Consider the following 20,602-nt stretch of genomic DNA (forward strand, 5'->3'; position numbering starts at 1 on the left):
TTGCTGAACTTAATTTATTTAAGTATATGGCACTCTTAGCATTACACAGTCACAATCTCGGCATGATTGTGACCTCACAGTTATACATTTTGGCATTCTAGACACAGTCAAGATCTTGGTGAAAATAGCAGTCATGATCTTGTTCTTTTATGAAGACAAGGTCCTGATCCTTATCTCGGTGTAGCTATCATAAAGACCACATTGTTATGATCTCAATAAAGGTACAGCAATGGTGACCTCAATGAAGGTGCAACAGGGATGATTTCAGTGAAGGTGCAGCAGTGGTGTAACTGTGATGGAAACTGACTTGTAAGAGGAGGCTTAGATTTATTTAAAAGTTTAACTGTCTTTCATGAAAAGAACAAATAATCTAGGGCATGCAGTTAAGGAGTTAACAGTATTTCTCTCTGATGGAGAGCACAGGCAGTGAACCTTTAAACAGAGGACAGCTGCTTGCTTGCGTGCATTGTTTCTTTCTTTGAGCAGAGGATATGATTTGTGGATAGTTTATTTCTCTTGGTTAGAGTTTTACAGCTATGGACTATGATTTTCCAATAATGAACAGAGTTTTGCATTTCTAACTCCTAACTTAGTAACTAAAATAATATTGCCTACTGAAATATTAAGTATAAATTATAATTATCATGACTGGGCATGTCTATATCACATGATCCTTACCTTGTACTTTATATATGGCAGTGCTACATGACTGCACATCATCACTGCACCTATACACTATATCTGTTTTCACAGTGCACACAGATACTTCTGTAACACTGAATTAACTTCAACATCTACATTTGTATATGTGTGCACAGAATAAACACGCATGTACACACACGTGTTATGAACTTATGGGTATGCCTATGTCTGACTGTAAACAGTGCAGGGCTAGCCATCCATTCCTGTAGGTTAAAATTGAGGTATTAACTTTACGTAAGTAATATAAACATAGTCATATTCTTATACAAACACCAGTTTATTCAATTATTTTCATTGAAATTCAAATTTAGCTCAATACATTCACAACAGTACATCATATCGAACATCACGCATCATGAAGGTCAGCAGATATTTAATGTAGACGGCTCCTCTATGTCTTGGAGGGGGCATGGATAGATGACCAGATTTATAGACATGTAAATACAATTATGTTGAAGGAAAATAGAGAAAGCTGAAAGTCAATATATAGAGATTTACCACGCATATAAAATAGACATAGATAACCACTGGAGAATCGATTGTGAAAAGCACTAAGGATAGATCTAAGGTTATTGCCCTGACAGCGGCATTATAGTTTTGGGTTTTGCGGAGTTCGGATGGGCCTGACGCCATGTCACTTTTATATATCCTAGCAACTTAATTTAGTGAATTTGCAGCAATAAAAGAAACTGAAATTGTAACCGTCAAATACGTTCACCAACCAACTGCGTATTATACCCTAGCATGCACAACGGCAAAATAAATCTGAAGACAGTCACACGGTAAGACACAGTGATATTGGAGATACCCAATAAACCCCAATTTGGAAAACCTGTAATGCTTGTGTTATTATATTCTACTTTTGACGATGAGTCTGGACGGATCCAGCTGCTGGAAAGGGCGGGGTCAATCGATGATCGTGAAGGTCAATCGATGATCGTGAACTTCCGAAATATCCCAAAAGAAGCAATCCGTCACTCCCGAGGGTATTTCAAGACCGATGTCATGACCACTACAGCATATTCATAAATGTAAGAGCCGTGGTGACACCCTCCCCTGTTCCTTTCCGTAATAGCCGCTTCCTCTTCGAATTTAGACGACGATATTGTGGTCTTGGAGGTTCGATCTCCCGAAGCCTGTTTCGATGGTAGCGTCGGCATAGAGAGGACGAGTTACTCTCTCTCATTTTTCAGGTTGAATTCATTATAATTAATGTTGAATCTGAAGGAGAAAGAAGGGACGAGTTCTGGAATCCTGTAGCACGAGTTTCATTTCCAGTCAAGCCATAGTTCATCCTCAGATTGTGGTTCGATTTTAGAAGCAGAGCAGAGGTCGAAATCAGTGCCAAACTTGTTTCAGGGTGTGTACACACGCGGTGGTCAAGTTTCGGGTGTAGAGGAGCAGATTTCCTTGACAAAACAAAGCCGTGAGCCTCCTATGTTGGCTGGACGTGTTATATCTGAAAGTCATTCTTGTTGGGCCGAGTTTAAGAAACTATTGTTGTCTGGACCCCCATAGAGGTGAAGTTCAGGTTATAATCCTAACTGCTGGTCATATCAATCAACTATAGGAGCTGAAGGCTGAGTTTCTCGTAAAGAAAGGAGGCATATCTGATCATTGTATCTCCATATCAGTTGATAAGGGAGAAATCGATGCGTGGGAATTACAGGACGAGGAAATTTTCATTCCGCCAGAAAACGATAGAATCGATGCCAGATACGGATTTGTAAGGGCCGTGATGAGAAATTGCAAGAATTTGAGATTTCAAGAGCGTGTTTTACAGGTGTAGGCCAATAAGGTGCCGCAGAGTTTAAAACTGCGCTCTGATACCATGTGTAGTGCCCTAATTTCGAATTTACAGTAACCAGATAAACACTCATATGAAATTTGAAAACAGTAATGCATAAAATTGTAATCTGCACCTACCTGAGCTGCTGGCTGACTTCCGATTCCGCTGCTGAACTGGTAATCCTGAACTGCTGACTGATTTGATTCAATTTCGAGATGGCCAATACCACCCTACCAGACAGAGCAACCTGGTTGCTCAATCCAGAGAAGCTCTCCACAGAGGCTCTCTGTCCCTCCGTGCCCAGAACTCAGATCACTCAAGACTCTTCCACTGCAAAGTTACTTCTCCTGGTTTCTTGCTAATGAATCCTTAATTCTCTGGTTTTTTCCCCCCTTTCTTCAGGTTCAGACCCTTCTATTTAACCCCTGGTCTGGCGGTGGCCGCCCTCCCACTTGCAGCCACTGCCTTTCTTGCATTCAAGGTTCTCGGATATTTTCCACTGACTTCTGCGTTTAGCAATCAATGTTCAGTTGATTCCTCGACTTTATTAATGGCTGGGATAAGGTGATTTTTAGGGCAGCCGACATTTATGAATATCACACTTCAGCATACGTTATACGTTTTTAAACTGATACCTTTATAACTTTCATCATGATGTTTATAAAGTTTTAATAACATAATGTATAACGTTTATATTATACATGCTATAAAGCTTTAAGGTATATATATATTATAACATTTAAATACTATATGATGTAAAGTATATTTCATAATGTTTAAACTATATATGATATAAGTATATTTTATAATATTTAAATTATGTATGATATAAAATTAATTAATATAATTTATAAATTCATATTATAAGGTTTTAACCACATACTTCATAAATTTTAATACATAGATATATATTTATAAAATTTTAAGGTCCAAAATTTTATTAATGGGTTGTTACAGATATGAAGGAATCAATGCAGCCTATTTTTCAGAATTTAAATATTAAATGATTTCATGTTTTAGTCATTAACTTTGGGCGTTGTTTCCGGGGAGCTGAAAATGAATTTTTCAAATCTGATTAAGGTTTTTGTTGGGAATGGTCTTATTTACAAAAACCTCTTTCTGTTTTTACATAGCTATCACGGTTTAGGAGATACAAAGGAATCTTTGGAGCCTATTTTTCATAAATTCGCCAGAATTAATTTTTTCTATTTTTAGAAAAACGCCCAATCAGCATTCAGTTGAAAAGCCACATCATCAATTCGACTTGGGGATCAAATATTATCTCCTCCTTGATTTTTGATTTAGTAAGCTAAAAATACATGAAGAGGTTTGAGATCCATTATCTTTGAATCTTGATCAGAATGTAATTTTCTATAAATTTGTTTATGAAAATGAACCAGGGGTTGGGAATTTTGAGTAAAAACGAACATGATGTATTGTACTTAGATTTTTTTTAATATCAATAGCATCTTCCAAGCATAAGGAGTTGGACAAATTTTAGAGATTCTTGTTATAATATTACATAGTCTGTATTCTAAATGCTTTTTTTTTCCTTCTCTGTTTCCATTAAATGTTATTCTTGTATGTATTTAAAATGAAGGTTTATGAGATAGAATTCATGTTACAAGCTCTATCTTCATTACATTCAAGTGTCACCATTCTTTCTAAAGTTAAACAGAATTTGTTTGATTATCTGTTTTAATGGACTGTGATCCCCGTTTCAACTACCATCCTGCAAAGCTTAATGTCTAATGGAATAGTATCCCCTACCTCTGATATTTACATGTTCATGTACCCAGACTTGAAGATTTTAAATTGATATATCTTTTTGACTCCATGCCCAATGGTCTATTTTCTCTCTTTCCAACCAAATTTGTCACCCTTTCACATTCAATCTGGCCACCAAACATATGAATGACCTATTACTATAGTGAACTTGAGTAGCAGAGTCAAAGAGAGATCCCTCTCTAGATTGGAAGGGCTTACTTCCAATCCTAAAGTGGTTGGAGGTTACCTTAGAGTTTTCACCATCACAACCTATTGAAATTGTGAGTGATAACACTCACAATAAGAGGGAGTTGACTATGATGAAACTTTTGCTCCTACAGCCAAGTACACAACAATTAGAACTCTTATTTCTATTGCAGCTTCTATGGGATGGAATATACATCAAATGGACATGAAGACCACTTTTCTTAATGGCACAATTGATGAAGTATATATAGAACAACCTCAAGGATTTGAGGTCCATGGGAAGGAATCTCATGTCTACAGATTAAAGAAAGCTCTATATGGTTTAAAACAAGCTCCTAGAGCATGGTATGCTCGTATGGATGCCTATTTAATAAGGCTTGGTTTCGTCAAAAGTACTGCAGATCTGAATCTACACATCAAAGTAGTAAAGAATGAACTAGTGATCATATTGCTATATGTGGATGACTTATTAATGACAGGTGTAGAGCATCTCATTCTTCAGTGTAAGAGGGAACTAGCAGCAAAATTCGACATGAAGGATCTTGGATTGATGCACTATTACTTGGGACTTGAGGTTTGGCAGAAACCTGGTGAAATCTTTCTTGGTAAAGGAAAATATGTGATCAAGATCCTACAGAAATTTGGGATGATGGATTGTAAGCCAATGGCAACTCTAATGATAACCAATTTGAAGAAGCTGAGAAGTTCAGATTCAAATCTTGTTGATCCATCATCATACTGGCAGTTGATTGGTTCTCTGATGTATTTAGTGAACACCCGACCAAAGATATGCTTTGCTATAAATACTTTGAGCTAGTTTCAGATGGAGCCCAGACATGACCATTGGGTGGCAACAAAGCACATCTTGAGATATCTCCATGGTACCATACATTATTGTTTGAGATATGTTGCAGGAAATAAGCTTCGATTATTAGGTTACACTGATTATGACTGGGTCATCAATGTTGATGATGGGAAAAGTACTACTGGTGGTTGTTTTTGTTTGGGATTCACTATGGTTTCTTAGATTAGCAGAAAATAGGATTTTGTTGCACTAAGCATTGTTGAAGTTGAATATATGGTAGTTAGTGAAATAAGTCGTGAAGCAATTTGGCTCTATAAATTACTTGTTGCTTTGTTTGAAGGTGTGTTGGATTCAACCATAATATTTTGTGATAATCAAAGCTGTATAAAGTTGTCAGTGAGAGAACCTGATCTTTCATGCGAGGTCAAAGCACATTATGATTAAATAACATTATATCTGAAACATGGTGCAAGATGGAGTCGTGAAGCTACAGTATATCTCCACTAGCAAACAGGTAGTTGATGTTTTGATGAAGTATCTTCCTAAGGGAACGCATGAGCATTTTCAAGACAAGCTTGGACTTGTGGATAACTCCTCCCAAATTGAGAGGGAGTGAGGATGGACACCTTGTTTCTCCCTATGTCATGTACTGTGACTAGGACTTGTTAATTTTGGCAGCTCATGGACAAATTCCCTCCTTTGGACAATCTTCCTCATCAAGGAAGACCCCTACTAGCCCTTGGAAGAATTTAATTTGGTTAAGGAAAAATATATTTTAATATGGAAACCCTCGTGTGCACAAAAAGGACAGGTCGGCCCAAAAAGAAAATTGGTCACCCTTGATGGCTATAAATACAAGTCAAGTGACCCTCATTTGGAGATCATCAATCATTCTACTTTTTTTGGTTTGGCTCACACAGATCTGAAGTTGGTTCACAGAAGTTCATTCGCATAGGTCCGAAATTGCAGAGTCTGAAGCTCACACATGTGATTAGGGTTTTTGGTTCACAACCACAGGGATGTCACAAGATATTTTCAGCTACAGTCGCACGCATGCAGGCCTTTTCATATGGTTGGAACGCTTCAGACGCACGCATATCTCTCTGTCCGTGCAACTGGAAACTAGGGTTTCATTTCATCAGTTGACTGCAGAGTTCGACAGTTGACCGCAAATATTGACAGCTAACCACAGGGTTCTGAATCAGGGTTTCAATTATTAGCATTGTTGGGTTCATCTCTAGGATGTTGTTTAGTTGATTTTGTTGGATAGTTTTGTGGTTGAAGATATGGATCATTGCTCTCTCTCTTTGCTGGACATTTTATGACAATCTAATAAGAAGAAGAATTTGAAAGGGTTTTCCCCCTTGTGGGGTTTTGCCCTGGTCTCCTATTGTCACTCACTACAAAATGTGTTTTCAGTTGCCCAAAGGGTACAAAAGAGCAGAAAGTTTTGCAGCCATCTCCCAAACCGTAGAATCACTCAAAGCCAAATTGGACCCCCTCCATTGCATAGTGCTCAGAACGAGCTTTCTAACAGTATATGGAACTCCTCAAATGGACCCCGGATCAAAAGATATGGCCTGTTAAAGATGGGGGTTTTGTCACCTTTGAAAGGAGGAAAAAGAGCATATTGGAGGATCAGGCAACATGGTATATCGGAGGTTCCAACGATCAGCGATCGCCAATATCGGAGATCAGAGGTCCAAGGCAACGATCAGGCATATTGGCGCATGGTATATCAACGATCAGGGGGTCCATGGCAATCAGCGGTCAGTGATCGCGCTTAGAACATCATGGCTTTTCGGCGCATCACGCATTAAAGTTGCGATAAATCGGAGGTCCAGGGGTGAATCAATGATCGGTGATCGCAGCAGCGCAAGACATGTCGACAATCAATAGTGGACGATCTTAAAGTGATCATTATGAAGGAACTGCGTGAAAAAAATTCTGATAAGCGTAAATCACCAGGAAAGGGCTGAAAACATTTAACATAGGAAATCAAGGCAAAACCAGGGGCAGGCGGGCCTTTTTCTCTCTCCTCGAGGAGGCCACGTGGCAGAATATTATTGGATCCGGTAAAGACAAGGTGGCGCTGATGTCAACATGACGTGGCAGTATGGAGGACACATGCCATGCAGATCGGGCATTTTCAAAGGTCCAAAGAGGGCATATCCAGGTGACACGTGTTGCCACTCAGGAGGTGCCATGTGGTAGTGATGATGTCACATTGCAAATCGCAAATCGGAGGTCAAGTCTTATCGGCACTTTGTAATGTAGTGCGCACATGGGAAAGTGCAATAAAGGGGCTCTGATACAAAGTTTGGCCTACAATCACATAAAGAGCTAAAAGAACCAGGGGCTAAGCATGAACGGTGATCGACAATCGACGGTTGTGGTGTGTTGTGCATCAAAAGGAATCGTCAATTGCAAACCTTTGATAAAGGGGCTCCGATAAGGGGGCTGGCCCGCAATCACATAAAGGGTCAAGGAACCAAGGGCCGAGCGCTAAAGGGCTATCGCAATCGGAGGTCGCAAACATGTTGCGACTCCAATGTAAAAGTCCCGACTGGAAGCCCCGATTGCGATCCGCCGAGTAAAGGAGCTCTGATAAAGGGCGCACGGTCGTGAAGACTTAAGGAAACCAGGCGCAAAGCACTTATAAAGGGAAAAAGGCCCCCAGACAGGAGTCTAAAGGCCCTAGCGCCTTGAGGTCGAGCCCCAGGTCATAGCCCTCAGTCCTATGATGAAGAAATACTGAAAGGGGCTAAATCAAAGGGGGCCAAGGAGCATCAAAACTCGTTGTTGGTAGCGTCCTCTAGAATAAAAGTCCCGATACGGCAACATTCCGATATCATGGTACAGAGTTTTAAAGGCGGATGGGTCGACAACTAAGACTTTGAATAGAGGCATGGAGCAGTTGCAAACTGATATGGGCTAATCCTGTAGAAGCCCATGCAACAAGAAACCAAGGACTACACGGGCCGTAGAAATGAATTCGACTACTTCGCTGCACGTCTTCAGACAGTAAATGGAGGCATGGGACTCAAGAGGACTTAATGGCTCAGCATGGGGCTCCACTCAGATACACAGCGAAGGACTGCCAAGACATTCTCCACTTCTACTCTGTAACAGGCAACTCACAGTCGATCCACTCCCAGCTTTGGAAAACAAGCGATTCAAGCAGTTAAGACAAAAGCGACAGAAACCGGCCGAGCAATAGGAGGGACATATTGTGGCAAAGATGTGGTCTGATCAGGGGCCTTCACAGGAACCACGGGACGACATTTTCCTCCATCATCATTCAGTTTCCTTTTTCTATTTTTCTGTAATTTCTTTTATTCTGTAGATTCTATATTTCCAAGAACGGAATCAAATCCGAGGAAATCAGTTTGGGCAGCAGAGCTATCGCAGGCCTAGACAGCTAGTCAATCTGACAGTTAGCCCTGGGCTGAGATATTTTGTAAATGTTGATTCAAAGCCCCCCTTTTTATGTATAAATAAGGGGGAGAAACACTTAATAGAGGTTCCGGAATTCTGCACCCGAGTGGTCCAAATTCTTTGGTTCCATTTTGGTTCTAAATGCTTGTTCATGAGGAACTTGAGTTGTAGATTGTTGAATGTAAATGGACTAGTGAATGGGACTCATTTTGAAGATTAATGAAACTCTTTGGTGATTCCAATCATGGCAATGCGCAGTATGTTTTCCCCATTGTAAATCTCATTTCATATATGTTTTTCTTTCTCTGAAATAGTGTAATGGAGCCACATGTTTCACCCGTGTTCATAATTGTATATTTGTTACTAAGTAGCGACACTACTTGTGTTAGCTACAGATTTACTTAAGTATCTGTAATGTGCACAGATTTACTTATGCTTTTAGTGACAAATGCGCCCATGAGGTATATGGCATGAAACCTTGACTAGCACTCCACTCTTTCTGCTCTTTCATCTCCTCCCTCTTCCATATTTTCCGTTGGAACATCGTGGCTTAGGATTCTGCATTGCAGTCAGCCCTACGCACCGATTTCCCTCCTCCCTTTCCTCCTCTTTACTTTACTGCAACATCAATATTAAGCTGCCTGTTGTTGTGTGTTGGCCACCGAAACCAGACATTTCTCTTTGAGGTTGGCCCGATTTACCCCCTGAACATTTGGATCCATGTATTGGCTTGATTTTACCTTAATGAAGGCCTATTGAACCAAGCCCCCTTTATTATCCTTTGAACTACGTGACAATTGGAGTGCAGCAGAAAGCCCCATTGATAATCTTCCAAATGCACTCCTCTATTTAAGATGTCCTAGGCACTAGTCTACAATCAACCCAGAGGCTGTCTCTAAGAAGCTTTCTATGTCTCCTGAAGCACTTGTGCTACAGGTGCCAAAAAAAGCGACATCTCTGACCAATCCTAGCGTCTCTATGTGTGAATGATTTTCATCTATTATTCTTTTATGTTTTGTTGCATTGTTGATGATATTGTTCTTTCTACATAATTGCATATGATATAATGATGTTATAATGTTGTGAGGTGAATTAAATAAGTAAAATGATGAAATGCAATTATCTAAAGCAAAGAACAATATAGCCTTAAGAAAAATTGGCAGGCCAAACACCTTAAGTCAAGTACATGGACCCGAATAGGGAGAATGGTAGATTGGATAAGCATCATGGACTGACATTCTTATGTCATGTACTGTGGCCGATTAGGATTAACACCCTAAGTCAAGTACAATGACCCAATTTAAGAATGGTCCCATGGACTGACATTTCCTTGTGTCAAGTATTGTGACATCGAATTAGGAAATGGTCCTATGGAGGACATACTCTGAGCAACCTAGGTGGAGTATGTGCCTTAGAGAGGCAGTTGTGTGGTGTCCTATTGAATGCCTCCCAGCATTGTGCTCTGATCTAGTGGAGAGATAGAGCTTACTTGTCAAGGCCTTGGTAATTTGACAATGCTGGTCATGATGATGTTTACAACGATACTTATCAATCTGGATCATTTCTTATATAATATTTCAACTTGAGAATATCTAGATGAGTCATTATGAATACCTCCCTAGTTAAGAGGAAGTGTTGAAGTTTGTAACTAGGTTTGGTCTTCATAATATATATTTATCATTATTGTATTTATTATGTTTTTGTCAAGCATGTTCTTCATGCTAGAGTCAAAAGAATTTTTTTTTGAGTCAAAAGAAAAGTTATTTATTTTATGTCTCATTTGGACATTTAAAAGAAAAAGAATTTGAATTTTTTTATTATGAGTCATAAGCCCACAAGTTGACCAAGTATGCCCTCCTTGGACAAGTCAGCCTAGCCCTCCTAGTGGCACCTATTCGACCCTCCTGGACAGCTATATATTGGAGACCTATTCGACCTACTTGGAACTCATTCATTCATTACAACAAGAAGTATCTTTTGCACCTAGCAAAGAAGGAAGAAGTCGAGTTAGAGGAGAGAGAAGACAAGTCAAAGACAAGAAGAATATTCCCATGTTGACTGAGGTTTTGACTCTACTACAACTCGCAAGTGTGGACTATTTTCTGTGGAAGAGGCCTAATTTTCTGAGTTATTGCAAGTTGAATATAGGCTCTAGTTGCAGGACTGAAATTTTCTAAGATTGACCAATATTGGAGCAGATCTTACTAGCATTGACTTTGAGTTTTGGAGGTGACTTGAAGGAGGGTTTGACTTGGTATCTTGGTGGCAGTTTGGTATTGGTCTTGGATTGGATATTTCTCATTTTGATCTAATTCTATAAGGAAATGATTGTTGGGTTTTCCCCTTGTGGGTTTTGCCCTTGTTGTTGGCCTAATTTTTGGTGTCTCATTGTGATCTCTATTTTTTTGAATGATTGAACAAATGTATAATTGCTTGATCAAGAAGACATAAGAAGTAATAAGAAGACATCTAATTTTCACAAGTAATTATCAAGAAGAGGAATTAAGTGTTAAATTACATTACAATTTGTTTTTTCAACAAAGACCCTAAGGGATGTGTCTTGTGACTTAGCTTTCCACATGTTTCTAGAATAGAACATGAAGTGGATGGATACATTAACATAGCAGGCTCATTCAATCTTTTCTTGGGATGGAGAAATTTTCAGCGAAGTAGATATTTGAGGAAGTCAAGGTGAATACCTCCCTAGCTAAGAGGGAATGTTGATTTTTTTTTGGGTAGTTGTGGGAGGTATTCCACAGCCACACAAGTCAGCTCAAGAAAGAAAAATAAAAGAAAGAAAAATTAAATTTAACTTGCTCAAGTCAGTCCCAAAGATACAAGTCGGCTCAGCAAAGAGACATGCCACTTGGGCACCCTAAAATCATTATAAAAAAGGAAACTTGAACTTCTCATTTTCTCACTCACTCATCACACATACATTTTCTCTCTACAACATGGGAAACAATTTGAGGAAGAAGCAGAAGTTTCTAAGTAGCTGAATTTTCTGAGATAGTCGAAGTTTGACCATCATTTGACCAGCGTTGACCAAGACTTTCTGAGATCTATTTTGTCCCACATTGACAGAGTTTTTGAGGTTTGTATGACTTGCATTGACCGAGCTGCTCTACGATCTGATTGACCTGTGGTTGACCGAGTTTGACCTCACACGTGTAAGCCGCATTGTTTGACAGTTTGACTAAGTATTTATGGGTCGTTTGGCTGAATTGATTCGCTGCTGCAAAAGGCATAATTTCGTCTTGTTTGACCAGTGTTGTATTTTTGGTTTGGGTTGACCAAATTTGACTTGTAAATACCAAGTTGTACTTTTTTTGAACTAAACAATTTCTCCTAGAAAATATTGTTGGGTTTTCTCCCAAGTTTGGGTTTCCCAAGGCAAAATTTTGGTGTCTACTATGCATGGCTATTCCACTGTGATCTTTATCGTTTCTATTGCATTTATAGTTCAATTTTTTTAGTGTAATTGCTTAATGATACCATGTAGGAATTTCTATTACTGATACCATGTAAATTCCTACATGGTATCAGAGCTATTTGAGGGCCGCATCCGTTGGTGATCCAAATCTGAAGCCGGTAGAACTGCATCCGACTGTCGTTTCCTAGATCTACTGTTACTGACTGCTTTCAGGCCAAGAGGACTGCTCTATTGTGTTAGGAGCATCTGTTCCAGTGAGGAACCCCTTTCGTTTGACGCGAAAAGGTTTCCGGTAGCCCTAGCTACGTCATTTTTAAGATCTGGAGGTATACAGTGTTTATTTGCAGTTTTTAGTTATTTTCTCTTTGTTTATTTCGGTTTATTTAGCTCTTTGTTTTTTCTATTACCGGATCTATACCTTTCATTTCTGCATATGCTCTTTGCCCTGCGACTCTGTGCGATCTAGGCAAATTAGAAACAGAAATGAAGGATTTTTCTCATGTGTATGCTCTTTTCCGCCGCGCCTTAGTGTGATCTCGGAAAATCAGAAACATTGAGGAAAATATTTAGTTTCCGACTAAAGCTAACTTCAAGCCGTAAGGTTTTTTTTTTTTGTATGTTGGTGTTGGGTTTTGTGTTTTTTGTTTTGTAGGAAAAAAAGAGCTTTCTCAAATAAGCATGCACCCCCAAAGCTTCAGTGACTTAAAAAAAAAAACCCTTTCCTTTTTTCCTACTAACCTTTTAATCTAGCTCACTTGGTCCAAAGCTACTTTATGAGAATAGAGGTCTTGAGTTCAAGTCTTTCCTTTTGTTGAGCTAATTAAATTAAGTTTGGAAAGGGGGCGGACTTTTTTTATAACATTATCATTCATTTCCGCACATTCCCGCACTTCGTCAGCATCTTCAACAACTTTTCTTCAAAAAACCATAACTTCTTCATCCGGAAGCCGTTTTCAGAGCCCTTTTTTTTTAATCATCCTAATTTTTCGAGATCTTTCCATTGGAACACTTAGTTTCAGCATCTATAGCTTCAGTTTCTGTTAAAATGGAAATTCCATGCCAAGTTATTCTTGGCAGCACCAACTACTTCCAATGGTGGTCCTACATTGTGGATTTACTTAGAAGTAAAGGTCTTTACAGAATAACCTCAGGCCAAGAAACCAAACCGAAAGATGAAGATAAGGCAGCCAAATGGGAAAATACGCAAGATCAAGCACGTGGGTTGATAGGGATGTCTATTTCTCCAGACCTTAGATTCCATATCACAGAACTTGATACTCCTAATGAAACAATGAAACGGATCACTAAAGTTTTTGGAATTAAAAATGAACTTAGAGCCCATCAACTCGAAAATGAGTTGCTTACATTGGACCCCAATAATTTTTCTTCCATTGAAGATTTTTTGTCCAAGTTCAAGACCCTTAGACTTCTCTTGGAAGGTGTTAAAGTTAAGAAAGAAGATGGTAACCTTATCTATTCCATTCTTACTAAGTTGAGACCAGCCTACTCTGTGTTTGTTTCGACCTTCCATTCTACAAGAGAAGCCTTCATTTCTCAAGGACAAGACTACAAGTCCCCTTCCTTTGATGCCTTTTGTGATTCTTTAATAAGAGAACAAGAGAAACTCTTACATCTTGGTCTTCGTAATCTTGGAAACTCTTCTAAGAAAGCCTTAGCTGCCCAGCAGCAACCAAATTCAAAGAATCCTAAGAAGCCGTATCCTAAAAGAATGGTCCCAAACCAAACAAGGGTCCTAAGCCATTTCAGTCTCAAAATGAAAAATCATTTCAACAAAATGATAAGGCAAATAAAAACAAAGGGAAGAAGACTGATAGACATTGCCACTTTTGTAATCGAGATGGCCACTTAGAATCCAAATGCTTTAAGAAAATGGAAGCCTTGGAAGCAGCAATGAAGAAGCATAACATCCATTTGGAGCACTCGACAACTTCAACTTCATCTTCAGGAATAGCACTTTCTGCATGTGGTTGTCAAGCATATCGGACTGGATATGCACTAAATGTATCTTCTTCTTCTCATTCTCATGAGTGGCTCATTGATTCTAGAACTTCTTATCACATGGCCAAAAACCAAGCCATGTTTTCTTCTTTAAATGATTGTAACACCAAAAATATATATGTTGGTGACGATAGATCTCTTAGTGTTGTAGGGACTAGAACTGTTCATCTAGACAATGGTCAATTTAATGATGTATTATGTGTTCCAACCTTATCCTGGAACCTTCTATTTGTATATCAGATAACTCATTCAGGTGAAGGTAAAATCATTGAATTTTCACCTCATGATGTTGTAATTAAGGACCTAAGAGATCCTAGATAGATTTTAGCTACTGGCATTGCTGATGATTCTCCAAGGTTGTATAAGTTTAACAACTTTGGGTCATCAAATATTCCCTCGGTATTTGTTGCTCATAATGATGAAGTGAGCAAACTTTGGCATGAGCGATTTGGTCACTTAAACTATCGCTCCCTTCAGAATCTATGTAAAGAAAATATGGTGACAGGTCTTCCAATGGTATCTTGCAGAAATGGTGTTTGTTCCGGATGTGTACTCGTAAAACATCATCGGGATAGTTTTGAAAAACATGCCTCTTGGCAGGCCTCAGCCCCTTTATAGCCTGTGCATAGTGATTTATGTGGTCCACTTCCAGTGGTTTCATTCTCTGGCTACAAGTATTTCTTAACTTTCATTGATGATTTCTCCAAACTCACTTGGGTATACTTCTTAAAACTCAAGAGTGAAGTATTTAACATGTTCTTGGCCTTTAAGGCCTTTGTTGAAAAACAATCTGGACATCAAATTCTTAAGCTAAGATCTGATAATGGCGGAGAATATGTTAACAACAAATTCATCAACTTTTGCACTAAGAATGGAATTCAAATGCAACATATTGTTCCATATACTCCACAACAAAATGGTGTAGCTGAAAGGAAGAATCATACCTTAAAGGAAATGGATAATTGTATGCCTCAATCTAAAGGACTTAGTCTTAATTTTTTAGCAGAAGCAATTAATTGTACAAATTACATAGTAAATCGCACTCCTACTAAGGTTTTAAGGAATATCACTCCAGAAGAAGCATGGAGCTCAATTAAACCAGATGTAAGTCACTTTCGTGTTTTTAGAAGTGAAACATGGGCCCATATTCCATATGAGAAACATAAAGCTTTAGAACCTAAGAGTGAAAAATGTATTTTTGTTGGATATTTTGAAGATGTCAAAGGATATATACTTATTCCACTTAAATCCAAAAATATTATCACTAGAAGAGATGTAAAGTTTGCTGAAAATATATCGGCCTATGATTCTAGTTCGACAGATGTGCCACCTCTCCCTATCCCTTCTACTTCTGAAAATATTTCTTCTTCAGATGATGACAGCGAGGATGACAATTCTCCCCCACCTTCTCAGGATCCTCCTTCAGCTCCTCAGCTTCCAAAATGGGTCCGTGCTACTCGGGATGCAACAGGTGCTCTTGCCGGTGATCCTACAGATCAGCGACGTACATGTTCTCAGTTCGATAGAGCCTCTTCTTTACTGGCTCAAGCTTCAACAAATTATGATCCTGACACCTTTGCAAAAGCTTCAGGCCATCCAAATTGGGATGCAGCTATGAATGAAGAATATCGTTCATTATTGGAAAATGATACATGGGATCTTGTTCCTCTTCCAAAGGGACGAAAACTTGTTAGATGCAAATGGGTTTACAGAACCAAGTATGGACCAGATGGAAAAGTTGATAAACATAAAGCTCGTCTTGTTGCTAAGGGTTTTTCATAAGTTGAAGGCACTGATTATACTGAAACCTTCTCCCCTGTTGCTAAAATGAACTCTATTCGCCTTGTTCTTTCCCTTGTTGCCTCTTTCAAATGGGAAGTCCATCAGATGGATGTTAAATCTACCTTCTTGCATGGGGACTTGTATGAAGAAATCTATATGAAACAACCTACTGGATTTATACAAACAGACTCCAGCCTTGTATGTCAGCTTAAGAAATCCCTTTATGGTCTCAATCAAGCCCCTCGGGCTTGGTATGCCAAAATGGATAGTTTTCTTTAAGAAAATGGCTTTTCTAGGTGTCATTCTGACAATACTGTCTACACCAAGAAAGTGGGAAAGTCTCTTATCATTCTTTTTCTTTATGTTGATGATCTTATCCTTACTGGTAGTGATCCCAACCTTATAAACCATGTGAAGTCGAGCCTTAAAAAGAAGTTTGAAATGATAGACTTAGGACACTTGCATTATTTTCTTGGTCTTCAAGTCTTGCAATCCAGGGTTGGTATTTCCCTTTCCCAGTCCAAGTATGTCTGTGATCTCCTACACCATTTTCACATGGAAGACTATAAGTCAGCCCCTTCTCCCTTTCAGTCTGGAGCCAAACTTTCAGTCACTTGTACTTCCCCTAAAGTTGATGCTACCTTATACCGTCAACTTGTAAGAAAACTTTTGTATCTGACCCATACTTGTCCTGACCTTTCCTTTGTTTTGGCCTTATTGCTTAGTTTATGCAAAACCCACATGAAAGTCATTGGAAAGCAGCTAAAAGAATACTTCGTTATGTTTGAGGTACAATTCAGTTTGGGATTCATTACAGCGCAGAAGCATCTGCTTTATTGGTTGGTTTCACTAATTCTGATTGGACTAGTGACCCTAATGATCGGAAGTCCACTGCAGGTTATGTGTTCACTCTTGGTTCAGGACCTATTACATGGGCTTGCAAGAAACAAAGTGCCATTTCTCTTTCTTCAACAGAAGTAGAGTATCGTGGTGTCGTAGAAGCTAGTAAAGAAGCCCTGTGGCTTCATCAAATCCTGTCAGAGTTTGGCTTTCAGCAGCAGCATCCGACTACACTTTGGTGTGATAATCAAAGTGCCATTCAACTATGCAAAGATCCAGTCCAACATCAGCGCAGCAAACACATTGAACTGCACATGCACTTGATCAGAAAGCTCATTCACGACCATGTTCTTGAAGTGCAATATTGTTCAACAGATGATCAAGTTGCAGACATCTTTACAAAGGCTCTCACAGAGGCGAAGTTTACTAAACTTCGATTTATGATTGGAGTTCAAGAAGTTGTCACTAAGGGGGGATATGGTCTAATGCCTCCTTCCTTCTGCTATTGTGTCATATTTGTACATCCTTCAATCCTATCCCAAGTTGTTCTTAAAGGGGGATGTTAGGATATTCTGACACATAGGAAATAGTTAAGTATAACTTGGTCTAGTGTAGAGTTAGATAAAGTGTGTTTCTTTACTATGTACTTTTGTAACTTACAATCCGACGGTCACGATATGTAGTGATCTGACCGTTCATTCTCTCCTCAGTATTACCGACACTTGATCCGTGGCTTAACACCCGATTGGTCCATGATCTCTATTTAAAGAGCATGGAGGATCATTTGTAGTGTAACCGTTCATGAGAGAAGCTTATGTAAATTTTCATTCTTTTATTAATAAATTGCCTGAAGTGGCCGCATTGGCTCAGGTCGTGGACTGTTTCCCTCTTTGAGGGTTTTAACCACGTCAACAATACTGGTGTATTGATCTGTGATCTGTTTGTGAGCAGTGTCCTTTGGTGTTCTATCTGAGGAACTTACCCTATAAATTCCTACAATGATATTCTAGGATGTGCTAAAGTAATATCATATATCATTGAAAGTGATTATCATTCGTAGAAAATTGTGCTTGTCTAATTAGCACTAGAAAATCAACACTTGGTATTTTGGTCCACTAAGACTCCATTTTCCCTTGTAAGATAAAGTTTATACAATTTTCAACTCAAAAATAAATAAAATTTTCTTAAACCTTCTCTCTCTTAGATGACTAGGGCAGCCATTAGGGTTTTAGGTGCAAATTTGTGTAAAGTGTTGTTTTATTGTTGGAAAGTGGGTCTAATTGTAGGTCATTTTATATAAACCTTCTAAAAGTAAAATCTAGATTTATAATTTGTCTTGCATGCCCTAGAAGGGCTAAGATCACCTCCATTTATTGTTGTTTATACACATATCACAGCCCTAAAACCTGTTTGCTTGAATCAACCCTAGCCTCTATTAGAAACCCTTGCCCCTTTTTTCTGGAATATCATTTGTAGGGTTTTTCTTAGGCTGGTATGTGCCATTGCATGCCCTAACATTGAATATCATTCAAACCCTAACTTATAGCAGCCTTGTCATTGGTCTAACCTCAAAGAGATTCAATCCTAGTTTTGAATATCTTGTTCATCTTTGGCCTTGCCAAGCCCTCTATCTATCATTAGAGTTTCAAAATAAGTCACCTTGAGCCCTAGTATTATAATACCTTGTAGATAGTATAGGGAAGTCTCCCTTGTGATTGAAATCCCACTAAACAGCAGGATAAAGGTAGGTAAGGTAGCTGAGGTGACAGTGGCAATCCTTCCTTATTGTTGCCATAGGGTCTGACACCTCACCCTGTGAAGCCTTTCATTGGACCTGCCCCGTTTTGCGGCAACAAGTCATACACGGTAATAGCTCCAACTTTTCCACCAATGACAAACTATACAGTGATCTATTTCAGATGATGAAACGTTATATGTCAGTTTACAATTAAATTTGCATTATGTTCAAAACAATAGTTGACTACATAATAAGAACTTAACAAGGACGGGTAAGCAGTTTTAGTAACTTGGTCTGCAATATTTATTCTAAAGCACTTTTTCTTCTTCACAGAAACATAAGCCCAAAAACAAATAACCTGAATGGCATGTACTACTAGAGAGATAGGTAAGTCTATTTTCCTCTGTATCGCTGTATTTGTTGAAACGAATTCTAATACCTCTGCTCTACAAGCATTTAATAAAATTCAGGATGGAGAATATGGGTGTGCCTGGTCTGTGAAAGGAGTACAGTTCTGAGAGATATGCAGCCCTGCCAGTGTGCCATTCGATGTAGGGAGCAATGGGTCCCTTTCTGAGAATTGAGAGCATGTTTCTGACTCTATCTGCATTCTCAGGATGTTTTTCCAGCACCTCCAGGAAGCCTGGATCCTCCAATGTGTCAAATACCCCTGTGCCTAAATCATGATTGAGCATTCCTTCGTGCCAAAACACATGCAAAATGTTTGCTTCTTCTGACTTGGAAGAATCCATGGCGATTGTGGCGTTAATTTGTTCTGAGGTAACGAAATCTGGTGGGGATGGGAGACGTTTTATTCCGGTGCGAATGTGGGAGTCTTGATCTTGAAATGTTGGGGTTCGATTTTCGATTGTTAGGCAGCTCAGTTCATGCAACAACCCGTGAGACCGTAAGCGGGGTGACTATCAACGATCGGACCAGCGATGTTAGGGAGTCAAAATCGAAGGGATAATGTCGTAACCGAAGGGAGCAATGTAACACGACAAAACTCGAATGTAACTCCGAAGTTAGCGATAAAAACAATTTTAAACTAGTGTAATGACGGCAGCGCCTAACCAGCTATATATAGGGTATTCAATGCGTCGGGAGATGCACGGGACATAGCTGGCTAACACGCGAATTGCTTTTTTTAAGTGGTAAGTTTCCGAATTCGCGTGTTAACGGGTTATGTCTCGGTCATCCCGGCGCATTGAATACCCTATTTATGGCTGGTTAGGCGCTTCCGTGTAATGACATCAAAAATAATATAAAATTTTAAGTAGGTTAAAAAAAATATATATATATATATATATATTTTTTTTAATTTTAATATGCAACCAAAAGTTAATAATACCATAATAAAATGGAATAAATATTTATAGTCATGAATTTTGTTATATTGTAAATATTAAGTTAAATAGTTATAAAATATTTTGATTTTAAAATAAGTTGTGGTATTAATAAGCCATGGTATTGACTCATGATATTATAATAAACCCTAAATTAATATGACACTAGGGAATATAAATTTTTTTAGATTTTTAATTTTTTAAATATAATTTACAAAACTTATTTACAAATTAATAATACCATAATAAAATGGAATAAATATTTATAGTTATGAATTTTGTTATGTTGTAAATATTAAGTTAAATCTTTATAAAATATTTTGATTTTGTAATAAAACTTATTTACAAGTTAATAATACCATAATAAAATGGAATAAATATTTATAGTTATGAATTTTGTTATATTGTGAATATTAAGTTAAATATTTATAAAATATTTTGATTTTAAAATAAGTTGTGGTATTAATAAGCCATAGTATTGGCTCGTGATATTATAATAAAGCCTAAATTATTATGACACTAGGGAATATAAAAAAAATTAGATTTTTTATTTTTAAATATAATTTTTATAGTAGACAATTTAATTTAAAACCACATAAAAATAATGATCAACCAATTAAAAAAAAACAATGTACATTTTAAAAAATAAAAATTATTTTTAAATTTTCAAAATATTCAATTTATAATTTATTTTTTTCAAACTTTAATAAACTCCATAGAATCTATTTGAAAAATC

General features: G+C 38.1%; 1 protein-coding gene across 1 annotated transcript in view; it reads right to left on the bottom strand.

Annotated features, from left to right (window-relative positions):
* Window positions 1-19,490, bottom strand: part of LOC149219940 (histone deacetylase 8-like) — a 184,445-nt gene extending 164,955 nt beyond the window's left edge. The window contains exon 1 of the mRNA XM_089384569.1: window positions 19,011-19,490. Within this exon, the coding sequence (XP_089240695.1) occupies window positions 19,011-19,272 (262 nt within the window). The 5' untranslated portion in view covers window positions 19,273-19,490. The remainder of the gene's footprint in view (window positions 1-19,010) is intronic.
* Between the last annotated feature and the right edge of the window lie 1,112 nt (window positions 19,491-20,602).

The sequence above is a fragment of the Pinus tabuliformis genome, chromosome Q (assembly GCF_031772625.1).
Source record: "Pinus tabuliformis cultivar Carrire ecotype Pingquan chromosome Q, CPIR1, whole genome shotgun sequence".
Taxonomy (NCBI): Eukaryota; Viridiplantae; Streptophyta; class Pinopsida; order Pinales; family Pinaceae; genus Pinus; species Pinus tabuliformis.